Below are 14,912 nucleotides of genomic sequence, written 5' to 3' on the forward strand. Positions count from 1 at the left end.
TGTATATACAACATACCCGTTCTCTTCTTTGATTCATTATATTGCTATCTACAACCATGGGTTCCAACGCTCTCCCATACATGGAGACTAAGCCTAAGCTCATCTTCTTCACCGATTTCGATGGGACAATTACAGTTGATGACAGTAGGTGCTTCCCCGCAAAGTGTCAGCCCCGGAGGACTTGAATGCTTACTGGAATTGCAGGCAATGACTTCATGGTATCTCGCATCACTAGCCTCTCCTAAGTCTTCACTAATACCACTCAGATTGATACCCTTGGCTTCGGCCGGGAAAAGCGTCTCGCGTTGGGCGACCGGGTCCTTAACGAGACTCTGAGCTTCCGGTGAGTGTTAAAGACATTCTGCATTCCACAAGCAAGCCCTAACGGATATTTCTTCACTATAGGGATGCCTTCCGCGAGATGCTTGAAAGCATCAAGACCCCATACAACGAGTGCATCGAGACCCTGTTGAAGAACATGAAGCTGGACCCGTACTTCGAGGAATTCTACTACTGGGCCAAGGAGAACAACGTTCCCATTGTCATCCTGTCATCTGGAATGCGACCCATTATCAGCGCCTTGTTGGAGAAATTCCTCGGCCACAAGCCAGCCAGCCACCTCACCATCATTTCCAACGAGCCTGTGAGCCGGGACGGCAAGGATATCAACAGCGAGGGTGGTTGGCAGATTGAGTACCATGATGACAGGTAAGTCACGTTAATCCGATTATCATTCGCCCAGCCTCACTGACAATCGTTCACCAGCCACTTCGGGCATGACAAGTCCCTAGAGATCAAGCCTTATGCCACGTTGCCCGACGGAGAGCGCCCGATTCTTCTATACGCTGGAGATGGTATTTCTGATTTGTCTGCGGCTGCAGAAACCGATCTTCTCTTCGCCAAGCAAGGCAAAGGTATTAATCTGCCCGAACCGCCTTGAACTCAGATCCCACAACTAATCCTGTTTCAGATTTGGTGACATACTGCCAGCGCAGGGGAATGCCTTACACCACTTTCAAGAATTGGTCCACAATCCTCTCGACTTCCAAAGACATCTTGAGTGGCAAGCTGTCCCCGAGTGATGTGGCTGCCAAGCCTTCGCTCGGGTAGAACGATAGAGTAGAGCTGTATAGACCTGCACAACTAGATGGACATAAATGTTGGAAATGGACATAAAGTCACATAAATTTAGACTAGGATAATGAGCATATTAGTGAAAAGAGTAAGAATATCCAAGTCAATGAATCACCAGAATGCCAAACACCAAACATTGGGAAAAGGCTAGACTCTTCAGGAGTCACCGCCTTCAGGGTCCAAGCGTCGAGGGTGAAATGCGAACTTCAATCCTCTAAACGGATTATACTTCTCCTTTATATTCTAGAGTTGACCGAACGTGGTCCTCTCCTCCGCCCTATACCCTTGCGATTGGTGGGCATCATGCGACAGTGCGCCTCACTTCTTTTCAAGTCCTTGCCAGGGTGATATCTATCTCATCATGGCTCGCCGGCTAGTATGACATTATTTGACTCCCTGTGAAGCAGTTTGCTGATACCTAATTTGTAAAGGTCCGAGCGAGTGTACAGCTCGTTTTATTCGCAACATTCATTCTCCTACTCGTGGTCGTTCTCGATAATCGATTTAGTGTCCTTCCCTCTTCAATCCATGGCCATCTTCCGTCGCATTATTCCGGCTACGTGATCACAGATGTGACCGTAACAACATGTTCTACTCTCAATCCATTCTCGAGCTGCAAGCTAGACCCAGAAGCCTGGTACCGCGTCGATAAGGACCTTTACCTGCGCTCGGGCTGGACCTCGAGTGCATACGTTCAATTTAGACGGAAAAAGGAGGAGGAATTGGGCCTTGATGACAAGGTGGTCATCGATTTGAAAATCAGTCGTCTTACTCCTACATCTGAATTTGTTGGAAAGACCGAAATCGAAGCCTGGGAACCCCGACCGGGAGGCATCTGGCTCAAGCGTTCGTCCTCCCGCCATGCTAGCGACTCTGAAAAAGCCGTGACGTACATCGATGTCCTTTATGGAGCGGATGCTGTCGATCCTCGTCCCAACTGGGAAGTCAAAGATACCCCCATTCTCCTGGATAGTATGACGGAACAGTTGGAGACTCGCCTTAGCATTCGCAGAGGGCACCCGCAGGCCAAACCTAAGAAACCCGTTCCTAGGATCAACGAGAATGGCAAATTTAAGGTTATGCAGTTGGCGGATCTCCACATGAGCACCGGTCTGGGCCACTGTCGTGACCCTGTGCCTGTTGAAGCGGTGGCTGGCCGGAAGTGTGAAGCCGACCCCCGAACCTTGGAGTTCGTCGCACGACTTCTCGACGAAGAGAAGCCAGACATGGTGGTTCTATCAGGTGACCAGATCAACGGAGAGACCGCCCCAGATGCACAAAGTGCTCTCTACAAGGCTGTAAAACTTTTGGTTGATCGCAAGATTCCTTACGCAGCCATCTTCGGAAACCACGACGACGAGGGTGACCTCAACCGAGAACAACTCATGACCATATACGAAGATCTTCCTTATTCTCTTTCAGCCGCCGGCCCTGAAGACATTGACGGAGTCGGAAACTACGTTGTCGAAGTCCTCGATTGGGGCAAAAGCACACACTCTGCCCTGACCCTCTATTTCCTTGACACGCATTCATACTCCCCTGACGAGCGTCAGTTCCGCGGCTACGATTGGATCAAGCCGAGCCAAACCCGGTGGTTCAAGAACACCGCCCAAAGCCTGAGAAGCAAACATCAGGAATACAACCATATCCACATGAATGCGGCATTCGTCCACATTCCGCTCCCTGAGTATCGAGCGTCAGGAAAGTACTTTAAGGGTGCATGGATGGAACCACCCACTGCACCAGGGTTCAACTCTGGCTTCAAGGATGCCCTCGAAGAAGAGGGCGTCTTGTTTGTTAGCTGTGGGCAGTAAGTCACATTCCTAAGCTTCGTTTTTGTTGGTACGAAGACTAAATATTCTCCAGTGATCATGTCAATGACTATTGCATGCTTGAGCAAGACACCAATGAGAAGCCCTCTCTTTGGATGTGCTACGGCGGCGGTGTCGGATTCGGCGGGTATGGTGGCTACGATGACTTTGTCCGACGAGTGCGTTTCTTCGACTTCGACAGAGGCCCAGGTCGTGTATCAACATACAAGCGTCTAGAATGGGGTCAGACAGAAGCCAAGATCGACGAAATGATGATCGTGGATGGCGGTGCCGTCAAAGGCCCAGACGCAGCATCCCAATGAGCTCTCTCTCCTTTTTTTTTCTCTCCATTCTCCCTTTCCTTTTCTCCAGTCTTGTATCGAGATGTCAGCGTGTTAGTACTGCCCCTGTCTCACATACTGTCGTTTCCGTTCTCGGCTGCCTTTCTCCTATTTTCCTGTACATATATCTTTTTGCCCCTTGCCTGCATTAGGTCGGCGTCTGCGGGGGTGTCTTACCTTTTTCTGAAATATTCAAGCCATTTCTGCTAGCCTTATTCTGCTCCAATTCTTATAGGCCTGGACTGGAACGTCGACGAACAAACACTACAATTAATATCATGTGAATGAATATCTTACATCGCTATCAGTCTGTCACCTTACCACCATTTTTCAAAGAAAACTCGCTGCTCCCCGCCATCGCCTAACATCTTCACCAACTTCTCCACAACGGAGTCAGTCATACCAGGCGGTCCACATACATAGCATACTGTGCCCCGAGAATCCAATTCACCATCTCCACCAACAACTGCAGAACGTAAGTCATGATCCGATACCCTCGCTGGGTGAATCTTGAGATCGGAAGGAGACCCAGATGAGAACAGATCAGATGACGAGGCCAAGTCCGTAAGGAAGAGGTCCAGCGAGATCCGGAGTCGGTGCGAACTCTCTTGAGATCGGACTATCTGGCGCAGACGCGGGAGAAACAGTATCTGGTCTAGTACTGCTGCAGAGGTTTCCTGGTGTGGCGGTAGTCGGCTAGAGTACAGGATGTGGATGGTTGTTGGGTTGGGGGTGTGCGGCTCGTTGTTGTTTAAGTGGGAGAGCATGGATATCAGAGGGCTAAGACTTTGTCAGGATTGCATCATGAGGAATCTAACAACTGAGGTATTGGTTTGTGGTGTATGTTTGTACACGGAGATAACGGCCATGTTTGGGGAGTATTACTTACTTGATTCCAACACCGCCTGCAACGAAGACCACATTTTTAACATCATTGATACTGACTCCAGTAGGAGGCCAGACAAAGCTTCCACCGACTCGGATGTTCAACTCCTTGCCTAGGATCTCTTCTTTCGGTCTCCATAGCCATGCGGCGGATGGGTTACCTGGCGAGTCTTGTACGGCTAGTTCCACATATGGTGGTCGCCCTTGAGATTCTGAAGAGGGTTCTAACGCTTCGCCAGCTAATGAGTCTGTAGAAGCTTCTGGCGATGGCAGCACTTGCGCATCTGCCGGGGTTGATGTGATAGTGAAGCCCCCCGCTTGAGTGATGGAGGGAATATGGACATCAAGCCATTGACCTGGCAGAAAGCTGAATGGCTGTTGATCGGTATCCTATAAATTACGTCAGTTCACAGGGATCTCTTTGGTGTAAGCGCCAAGGTGTGTGATAGAATATGCTTAGGTGTGATTGGAACTGGTGCGGGGCATAGATAGGATCCAACGGCGCGAACAACCCCGGGGGTAGCAGCCGGGTTTGATAGAGTCAGAGATACGGAGTATAGTAGAGGCATTTAGAAAGAGGGATCAGATAAGAAAAAAAAAATACACGCATACATTATTCTCCTGGGGAGGCAGAGCGAACTGTAGTAGCCGGACAGAGGGGTTGACCTGTTCGATATGCGATATTCGCACTGAATGTAGTCTATTTTGCCGGGGCTCTGCGGCCGTTCGCAGCTCATGAGGAATTGAGTCTTCCCTTTGGGAACTCATTTTGTCTGTGATTTTTGAAATAGAACGGAATCCAGGTTGACTTAGCCGGATGATGCGAAGCGGAGTTGAGCGAATAAGTGGACAGAAGGATTGAAACGACTTCATTAAGATATCAAGCTACACGGAATTAAATGGATTTAAGTTGATGAATTGTCTTAAAATATGAAAATGAATATGAATATGAGGTCAGTTCACCTGGGCAGTTACAGGATTCTGCCGACCACATGACTTCTACGATTTATGAAGCCACTCAACTTCCTTGCTCCGTAGAACTTGACAATTTAGGACCTACAACATAGAGAATTGATATGGCCATCACAAATGAAAACCTCTTTGTTCCTCATTTTTTGACTCCGGAGCTAACATGGGTGTATGTACAGACCACTGCATAATCACAAATGCGAGTCGCATCACTAGTAGCGTGCCACCCGGCGCTTCGAACTAAAAAAACGCTGCAAGTTCCCTCGGAATGCCAGGATTTTGATCCTGTGAGGGGAATTATGTGATGAGGGATCCATGCAGATCTGCCATCCTATCACACAGTCTAGCGTGTGATGAGCGGTCTTCCCCCGATCCCAGTCATCTCATTGGTGTGATGACCCCGGGTTGCTACTTTTGCTGGCGCTTTGCCGCCATCAAGCATTGGCCAGATGCACCTTCCAAACACACACCAGTCCCTCTGAGCGGTATTCCCATGCTGATTCGTGACCCCTCCTGCATGCGATGGCTTGTGCTTTCGGCCACTGGTTGGCCTCGAGCTCATATCTAACGCTCGTCCTCCGGGTCGCTCAGACTTCGTCTTTTTCTTCTACTTTTTGGACATTTTCTGACACAAAGCATTTGGCTCTTTACGTGCGGTGGACTGGATGCCTAAGCCAGCCGGTCTGGCTAAATCGCGTTGTACAAAGCTTTAATTCTTCCATAAGCGCTGTAGCTGAACGGTCCGCTTGGGAGGGATAATAAGGTCGATTTCATTGCGAACCTTCCAAAACAACCGCCAACATGATGTTCTTTTTTCCAAAGAAGCACAAGCAGCACAGGACCCTCCTTTGGTTGATGGTCGGGGAGTTTCCGATCACCATCGTAATGCTGACATTGACCGGTATCGCTTCCCACAATCTATACCGGACATTATTATGGCAAGATGGAGCAGACAATGGATTCAACAGTGCTCCGAACGAGGCACTTTATGCAGCATCAAACTATAGACCATTCACACCCCCTATGGTCTGGTCCGGCTTGTATGTTTCTCACTACACTCAAGATTCGAGTGCTGGCCGCTGACCCTGAAAATAGCATTACCAATTACAATCTTGTCCTTGGTGTTCTGAGCACCTTCTTCCTCATCACAAAATTACCTACGCACTGGATGAACCTATTTTATCCCCCTGTTGCGGTCGTGGTCCACCTGTCCTTGATCGTTCTGTATATCGTGTCAGCGGCGTATCAGGCTGGGTCTGACATGTCAGACCCAAGGCATCCCCAGTCAGGAGCCCCGTGGTACATTGCGAAGAGTTGCAGTGTCGCCTTTCGAAAGTCTAATATTGGATACTGCATGCAAGCCAAAGCGCTGTTTGCTGTGACCATCATCATGATGTTAGTTCGACTTTCTTTACCCCCGTTCCGCCAGACTGTTAGCTAATAGTTCCCTCAGTGTCTACTATACAGTCATCCTCGGCTTCTGTATCCATTCCTGCTTCATCACTCCCGAAGAAAAGGAAGAGATTCGCGAGCGGAGGGAAGAGCGTCGCATCGAGAAAGAGTTCGAAGAAGAGGTCATCAAGTCTCCCAGTATGATTCCCATGACCCCCGGCGTAATGCCTCGAGGATCAGGCATGGTTCCTCGCACCCCCGGAGTGCCACCCATGGCCGCTGGAGGAAATCCCTCACCCTTCACACCCCGCACGCTGGCTTTCAACCGACTTGGCAATGGCAATGGCAGTACCGCCTCGGACCTCCCTCTGAGAGACAACTCCCGCGTACCTCAACCCCAATACACGTCCGCGCAATCGAATGAAGTCAGCCCGGAGAGATCGACAGCATCGCCGATGTACTTCCCGCCGCCGCCAAAGAAGGCCGCTAAGCCCTGAATGGACCCAGTATTCAAGTGTGCGTGAGAAATTGCTTTGTGATACCACTTATTGTTGCCCATACACGACCTTCATTATTCAATGGGACAAGGATGGCAGATGGGCCAGTTCCATCCCTCTGGCCACAGGTCCTTAGTATATCCCGTCATCATTTTCGGCGTTGGACTTCTGATTTGCTCTGACTTTGTCAAAAATCATTTAATGCCCCATAATCAAATTGTGAGTTGCCAAAGAAAAACATATAGATCCCGTAGTGTAATAGTTGCACAACATTGAGATGTTTGCAAAATAGGAACTACTTATGTTATATACATTGATTCGAAAATATCGATTTCACGGGACATAATTTCATCACCCGTGCGATAGTCAGCACGGGGCTTGTCTGAATATCATTGGAAATCCAGCGAAATGGACAGAATGCTTGACCAGCAAGGCGCCCAAACAATTGAGGGGGTATTTTGACGTGAACATGTAAGACATCATGATGGAGAGAAAACCTGGGAAGGTCACGAGTCCCAGAAAAGCAAATAAACCAACTGAAAATTAAGCCAACTCCTGCCGTTTCTTCTCCTTCTTAGACCAGCGCACTAAAAAAACGACATCTGGGTTAGCTTGTTCCATGCCAAGAGTCGATAGGTTATAAACACGGGAATATGTATCTTGGAGCAGGGATTCCAAGTGGCGGTGGACAAAACTTACAGCCACAAGCATTGCAAAGGGTCTTAGGGCCTAATGGCCCTTTTCTCCATTCTGGTGAGTCTGCAGTCCCGCAATCGCTACAGATATGCTGGGACTTGTGCCTTTTACGGCGGTCACCTTCCTGGGCATTGCGTTCTTGGTCAGCAGCAGTGGTTATGTCGATATCGCAATGTACAAGACGGCCACGGCTGACACCTGTGCTAATACCTTGCGATCTCTCACCCTCTGCATAGTTAAGACCAGTCATGACTTCGATGCCGTCAATGTGTGAGTAGACTTCGCCGGTATTGTGCTCTGGTCGATAGCTTGCCGATTGACCCGTGTCGGATTCATCCGAGTTCGGCCCCACGGTGTCTGTAGTATCGGGATCACTGGATACTTCCCCCAAACGAGTGGCTTGTTGGCCCTGGTTCTCGGTTACAGGTGCACGAATATCTTGATCGCGCGTAGAATAGGGCGCCCGAGTCACGGCCGCCTCTTCCTCTTCTTCTTGTTTCAATTTGGCAATCTGCTGGATCAGACGTGCGTTCTCAATCTTGTGTTCTAAAAAGGAGTCAAGGAGCTGGGAGACCTTGTTGGAATACGGTCGGCACACGAGGAAAAAGCCGGTGCAACGTCCGTTGGCGGATGGACTTGTCCCTGTCTGACGGCCATCCTGGTTTGCAAGATGTGGGTGACCATAGGCCTCCATGAGAGAATATGTGCCGTTGGTCTTTTGGAATCGCAAATGGGTCCGGAACGATTGGTTCGCGGCGACTGAGTCGTCCAGATCTCTCTGGAAGATTGGCTGGTCGTCTCCATGAATGTACTGCACCAGAGGACTTCCCTCGAGTTGTTTTGCGACGCGGCCGGTGACGTTCTTGCACGACGGAGTGGCATAGGAGATTCGGCCCTGGGGGGTGAGGAGAAGTAGCATATCCTTCATCTCATCAAGGACTCGCCCTGTCCAGCCTGCATCCAATTGTACGCTCGGGTATCCCCTGTGTTGAGCACCCTGTACTCCATATTGCCCGCTGTATGACCCATGGATTCGTTGTTGCTCCAATGCGTACACCGGATGCCCCTGATTGGAGCTCGATCTCATCTGGGAAGTGGATAAAGGCATACCCTCATAGGGTTGCGGGCGATTCAGATCCATATCGAGGGCGGTATATAGAAACCAAAGCGAGAGAGGTATAATAGCGCTAGTGATATGGCTGGATAATTTTGAATCCGAGGTCTCTCATAACGATTGAGGGGATTTCCCTAGAAATCAATGTCCGCACGAGGAAACGGATATAGTAGAGTCGGCGTTGAGAATGGAATGGTTCATTATCCAAATTCGAGACCTGCAGTACATTCGGTACATGCGGTCAAGAGGTTGCGTTGGACAATGCGTCTTTCAAAATATACACATCGTCTCACTGAGGGTCTGGATCTCGAAAAAAGAGAACATTGGAAATAAAAGCCGGCCATTGCTGGTCGACAACACCGCCGATCCCTGTGGGCCGTAGCACTTTAGAACAATTCACGTGATTTCGTGTCGCTTTGACGCGGGACTATGTGACCGATCACAACGATCAGAGCAACTTTTCTCAGCTATCTCTGTCCAGATCATATTCGATTGAATTCGATAAAGCTAACGGCTAACGGGCTAAAACGCCCTCCGCAGAGCTTCTGTTCAAGATGTACGTGCTGATCATTCCCCGCCTCGTGTCGCAATGCTAACTGGGTTCTAGGTGTAAGTGCAACAGCTATATACCTCGGCGAGAAAGAAAAGTTTTCAACGGTTTATCTAACATACTATAGCGAAGATTGATAAGCTCTCTATTCTAGGGTATGTCTATCAAAAATTCTAATCCGCGTGCAACCACTGCGGAGAGTAGTTACACTCATGCTCATCAAACCGCGCTTGTTTTAGAGTCCGCTCCTTCGATAATACGCGCAGCGAAACGATCCAATTCCACACACCCCTCACATTGATTGTCGGATACAATGGCTCAGGAAAGACGGTACGAAATGGCGAAATGGGCGACTAGGAGTGACCAGGGAGCTGACGCGGATTTAGACCATTATCGAGTGTCTCAAATATGCCACAACGGGCGATCTCCCTCCGAACAGCAAAGGCGGTGCTTTTATCCATGACCCGAAACTATGTGGCGAAAAAGAAGTCCTGGCTCAGGTGAAGCTATCGTTCAAGGCCACTTCCGGGGCGAAAATGGTTGCTACGCGGAGTCTACAGCTCACGGTCAAAAAAACCACACGACAGCAGAAGACGCTAGAAGGCCAGCTGCTTATGATCAAAAATGGCGAACGCACGGCTATTTCATCACGAGTGGCTGAGCTAGACCAAATCATGCCACAGTATCTAGGCGTGTCAAAGGCCGTGCTGGATTCGGTCATTTTCTGCCACCAGGACGAAAGTCTGTGGCCAATGAGTGAACCTTCCGTGTTGAAGAAACGGTTTGACGAAATATTTGAGGCTATGAAGTACACCAAGGCCATTGACAATATCAAAGCACTGCGAAAGAAGCAGAACGAGGAGCTTGGCAAATTTAAGATCATGGAGCAACATGCGAAAGAAGACAAAGATAAGGCAGACCGTGCTGAAAAACGCTCCGTCAAGCTTCAGGACGAAATCGAAGCCTTGCGCGAAGAGACCCAGCGAATGTCCAAAGAGATGCGGCGCGTCGCGGAGCTTGCTGATAAGGCTTGGACGCAATCAGAAAGTTATGCCCAGGTCCTCGGTGCTCTTGAGGGCAAGCGTATTGAAGCTAAAAGTATCCAAACTACCATTGACAACCTTAAGAGACATTTGGTCGAGCTTGATGACTCCGATGAATGGCTTGAATCGACCCTGGAGCAATTCGAGACTAAGCAAATCCAGTACCAGCAACAAGAAGAGTCACAAAAGGAAAACTATATGGAAATTAAGGAGCGGATCGAGCAGACTCGGCACCGTCTTGGCTTGAAACAAGCCGAGAATGGAAAGTTTGAGAACGACAAGGCCAACTTCGAGCGCCAGTCTCAAAGGCGTCAGAATATGATCAATGAAATTGCTCGCGCCAACAACATTCGTGGCCTTGACGAGAAAATGGATCAGTCTGAAATTGACACTTTCATGCAGAAGATCAAACGTCTTTTAAGGGAGCAGAATCAATCCCTGGATCGTGTGAAGCGTGAAGCCCAGAAAGAGCTTCGTGAGGTTCAAGAAAAACTGAATGATATTGGGCAAACCAAGTCCGCACTCCAAGAGACCAAGAATGCGGCAAAACGACAGATTGCTGCGAACGATAGAGAGGCAACAACTTATCAGAAGAAGCTCAATGAAATTGAGGTAGATGAGGGCTTCCAGGCTGCACTTGAATCAAAGGTCGAGAATATCACGTCAAACCTTGAGCACGCGAAAGAGCGAGCCAAAGCTGCTTCCTGGGATCAAGATATCCAGGATACCAATGCGGAAATTCGTCGCCTTGAGGATGAAAGCTCGAGATTGAACACTGAGCTCATTGACTCAACCAAGAAGGCTGGGGACCTAGCTCGCCTAGACCACCTCAAGAAAGAATTGAAGGACCGTGAACGCAGTCTACAAACGATGAAAGGAGCTCATGGTGATCGCCTTGAGAAGGTCGTTGGTGCAGACTGGAAGCCTGAGACACTGGAGCGAGGCTTCCAGCAAGCCCTCGATAGTGAATCAAAACAAATGGCCGATGCAGAGCGTGAGCGCGACGGTGTGAGCCGAGAATTGGAGCATGTAGAGTTTAAGCTCAAGACAGCCAAGAAGAACCTCAAGCAACGTCAAAAGGAACTCGATGAATGTGTGAAGGAAATTCACGAAGCAGTCGACGCAGAGCCTTCCGAATACCCTGAAATTGTGAAGGAGCGCCAGGCACAGTATGACATGGCTCGCAAAGATGCTGATCAATATGCCGGAATGGGAGAGTACCTTACTAAATGTCTTGATGCTGCTAAGCGCACCAAGTTGTGCCGAACATGTCAAAGATCGTTCAAGAACGAGGCGGAACTCCAGACCTTTACGAAGAAGCTGGATGCCCTAGTCAAGAAGGCTGGTCTCGATGCCGAAGACGAGACCCTGAAGGGCCTTGAAGAAGATCTCGAAACTGCCCGCGCCGCTAGTGCATCCTACGATACCTGGGTCCGTTTGTCAGAAAGTGTCATTCCAGAGCTGGAACAAGAAGAACAAGAATCTGAATCCCAGCGTGATCAGCTCCTGGAGAAGCTGGAAACCCACGACGGAAAGGTCAGCGAGAAGACAGAAATCAAGCGTGACGTTGAGGGTCTTGCTAAGACAGTGAGCACTATCGTGCGTTACGATGTCGAGACAAAGACGATCAAGTCGCAAATTCAAGAGCTTTCTGAAAAGCAGCAAGGGGCTTCAACTGCTCGTACCCTGGAAGATATTCAGGAAGAAATCGCCTCCATTAATGAAAAGTCGCGGGAGTTGAAAAAGACTCTTGCGAAAGTGACAAACGAGAAAGAAAAGACGCGATCAGAGATCAACAAGCTGGAGCTCGAGTTCAGGGACGTGAAGAGCAACCTAGACAATGCCAAGTTCCAGCTGGAAAAGAAAGCGGACCTAGTCGTCCGGATGGAGGAATTCAAGAAACTCAATAATCAGCAGCGTGACGCAATTGAGAAAACAGACCGAGATATCGAAAATCTCACGCCAGAATTGCTTCAAGCTCAAGCTCGTTATGATGATATCAGCCAGCGAGCCGACGAACGTGAACGAGATCTGCAGCACGAGATTAACCGCCTATCCGAGAATATTCATCAGCTTGATCTTGCCAATGATGACATCAACTCGTACAATCAACGAGGAGGTCCGGACCAGCTTAAGCGAAGCAAACAGGAGCTTCAAGAAATTGAAGCTGAAATTGGCAAACTCGAAGCCGATCAAAGCGAGATCACAAGGGAGATCAACAAGATCTCAAGCCAACTCAAGGACAGTGAAAACACAAAGCGACAATACTCGGACAACTTGACATATCGCCAAGCAACTCGATCTCTCAACACAGTTCTTGAGGAAGTTGAGCAATTAGAAGCACAGAATGCCGAAGTTGACCGAGGCCGTTTCAAGCAAGAGTCAGAACGCTGGACTCGTGAGCACAACGCCCTTGCTGCCAAACAGGCGAGCAAGATGGGCGAAATGAAGTCCAAGGATGATCAGCTGATGCAGCTGCTGGCAGACTGGAACACAGATTATAAGGATGCAGCTTCAAAATACAAGGAATCCCACATCAAGGTCGAGACCACCAAAGCTGCTGTCGAAGACCTGGCTCGATACGGTGGCGCTCTTGACAAAGCAATCATGCAATATCACGGCCTAAAGATGGCAGAAATCAATGCCATCGCTAGCGAGCTGTGGCAGAAGACCTATCGCGGAACGGACGTCGACACAATTCTCATCCGGTCTGACAACGAGAACGCCAAGGGCAACCGATCATACAACTACCGTGTCTGTATGGTCAAGTCAGGCGCCGAGATGGACATGCGAGGCCGTTGCAGTGCAGGCCAAAAGGTACTGGCTAGTATCATCATTCGTCTGGCCCTTGCGGAATGTTTCGGTGTGAATTGCGGCCTTATCGCTCTTGATGAGCCCACTACGAACCTGGACCGAGACAATATTCGCTCTCTGGCGGAGTCGTTGCATGACATTATCCGCACTCGTCAGCAGCAGGCCAACTTCCAATTGATTGTTATCACCCACGATGAAGAATTCCTGCGTCACATGAAATGTGGTGACTTCAGTGACTATTACTACCGTGTTTCGCGCAACGAGAGACAGAAATCAATCATTGAGCGGCAGTCAATCGCTGAGGTATGTCTTCAACCCGGTCTCTGGGTAATTTCTCTTCTTGCTAACAATATTTTAGGTCATGTAACACTTCTCGCAAAAGCTTTCTCTTCTTTCAGTCGTTGTTCGGACATTCTACTATGTAGCTACATAGCTTTGCCCGGAGTGATCTCTTTCTCTGATCTTTTTAAGCCGTTTCTAAACCAAGCATACTTCGGCGTTGATATTGTCAAGTGATGTTGAATTTACAAAGCTATTACTCTTTTATATCTAATTGAGCGTTCACGCAATATGAATGAGAAGAGAATGCGACATGCGCATTAAAAAAAAACATATTCCCAATAAATACATAGTACATAGTCGTAAGGGGAAAAAGATGCTATGCTACAGACAGCTGATTTCTCAAGATGAAGAAACCAGCTGGAAGGATCAATCGAATCCAAAGACAACACTAGAACAAAACTGCACTATCTTACACCTGCTTATCCACCTGGCCTCTGGCCTCAGCGAGCATACGCTCCTGATCCTTCTTGGCCTGTCGGATAGCCGCAACACGTTGACGATCCGGGCCAGACTTCTTCTTGATCTCCGCCAGCTGCTGTGAAAGCGCGATATCCTCGGGAGTGGCGGGGACCACCTTCGCACCCGTCATGGCCTGCACACGATCCCAGATTTGTTGGTATGTGCGGTTCTTGATATCTAGAACGGCTGATTGCTCGTTTGCTTCGGGGGCCGGGGCAAGCTCATCAATGACCTTCCTTTCGTTTGCGAGGGCCGTTGCGGCACTGCCGACCCGTTCGGCGAAGTAAATTGTCAATGCTGCGGGTCCTTGCTGGTTGGAGGTTTGTGCCACTGTCATCGGCACGCCTGGGTTGTGATATTTCAGTCGTGGAAGACAGTTACGCCAGAAATGCCGCGCGCCTCCGTGGCCCTGGTCGATCTTGCGTGCATATGTGAGGTGGAGTCGGGTGACGGCTGGGAATTCTTTTGATGCGGAGGTGAGGTTGGGGAAGATGGCTGCACCTGTGCCAATTTTGGTCTGGAGCATCTGGAACAGTGAAAGAACGAGTCAGTTGATTGCATGTCGGCTAGACCGTGGGAGACAACGCGAGTTCGGTCTCGGAGGTTGCAGGGTCGGAGATCTCAAGGGACGGGGTCTCGTCTTACTCTCTGTTGACAAAAGCAATTTCACATTAGCCCATCAATTCAGCGTTACTTTGGCGAGCCCAGAGAAGGGAAGCCGGGAGAAGCTATACATACAGTTTGCAGCTTGCGAAGCCGCTTGAACAAGTTGACCATGATGAAAGGTGTTCCGCACAGGGACTGGCCCTTATGCGACGAGATGTGTGGTTAAAAGAATGAGACGAGAGTGCAGGATTAATTGGCA

General features: G+C 49.2%; 5 protein-coding genes across 5 annotated transcripts; 2 read left to right on the forward strand and 3 right to left on the reverse strand.

Annotated features, from left to right (window-relative positions):
* Positions 1 to 56: 56 nt before the first annotated feature.
* On the forward strand, positions 57 to 3,268 carry PGRI_001960 (Pyridoxal phosphate phosphatase-related protein; the record flags this gene model as incomplete). Its single annotated transcript, XM_040787909.1, has 9 exons — positions 57 to 144; positions 205 to 218; positions 267 to 343; positions 406 to 708; positions 766 to 914; positions 971 to 1,106; positions 1,468 to 1,510; positions 1,566 to 2,944; positions 3,001 to 3,268. The coding sequence occupies 9 exons, from the start codon at positions 57 to 59 to the stop codon at positions 3,266 to 3,268; spliced, it is 2,457 nt and encodes an 818-aa protein (XP_040651681.1).
* A 335-nt stretch (positions 3,269 to 3,603) lies between these two features.
* PGRI_001970 (FAD-dependent oxidoreductase) lies at positions 3,604 to 4,939 on the reverse strand (the record flags this gene model as incomplete). Its single annotated transcript, XM_040787910.1, has 3 exons — positions 3,604 to 4,066; positions 4,176 to 4,561; positions 4,784 to 4,939. The coding sequence occupies 3 exons, from the start codon at positions 4,937 to 4,939 to the stop codon at positions 3,604 to 3,606; spliced, it is 1,005 nt and encodes a 334-aa protein (XP_040651682.1).
* Positions 4,940 to 5,941: 1,002 nt separating this feature from the next.
* PGRI_001980 (uncharacterized protein) lies at positions 5,942 to 7,029 on the forward strand (the record flags this gene model as incomplete). The annotated part of the gene is made up of 3 exons (XM_040787911.1): positions 5,942 to 6,180; positions 6,236 to 6,535; positions 6,594 to 7,029. The coding sequence occupies 3 exons, from the start codon at positions 5,942 to 5,944 to the stop codon at positions 7,027 to 7,029; spliced, it is 975 nt and encodes a 324-aa protein (XP_040651683.1).
* Positions 7,030 to 7,572: 543 nt separating this feature from the next.
* Positions 7,573 to 8,866, reverse strand: PGRI_001990 (GATA transcription factor LreB; the record flags this gene model as incomplete). Its single annotated transcript, XM_040787912.1, has 2 exons — positions 7,573 to 7,616; positions 7,729 to 8,866. The coding sequence occupies 2 exons, from the start codon at positions 8,864 to 8,866 to the stop codon at positions 7,573 to 7,575; spliced, it is 1,182 nt and encodes a 393-aa protein (XP_040651684.1).
* Positions 8,867 to 13,997: 5,131 nt separating this feature from the next.
* Positions 13,998 to 14,573, reverse strand: PGRI_002000 (mitochondrial 54S ribosomal protein mL61; the record flags this gene model as incomplete). Its single annotated transcript, XM_040787913.1, has 1 exon — positions 13,998 to 14,573. One exon carries the CDS (start codon positions 14,571 to 14,573, stop codon positions 13,998 to 14,000), a length of 576 nt encoding a protein of 191 aa, XP_040651685.1.
* Positions 14,574 to 14,912: the final 339 nt, after the last annotated feature.

The sequence above is a fragment of the Penicillium griseofulvum genome (assembly GCF_001561935.1).
Source record: "Penicillium griseofulvum strain PG3 chromosome Unknown contig_79, whole genome shotgun sequence".
NCBI classification, from domain to species: domain Eukaryota; kingdom Fungi; phylum Ascomycota; class Eurotiomycetes; order Eurotiales; family Aspergillaceae; genus Penicillium; species Penicillium griseofulvum.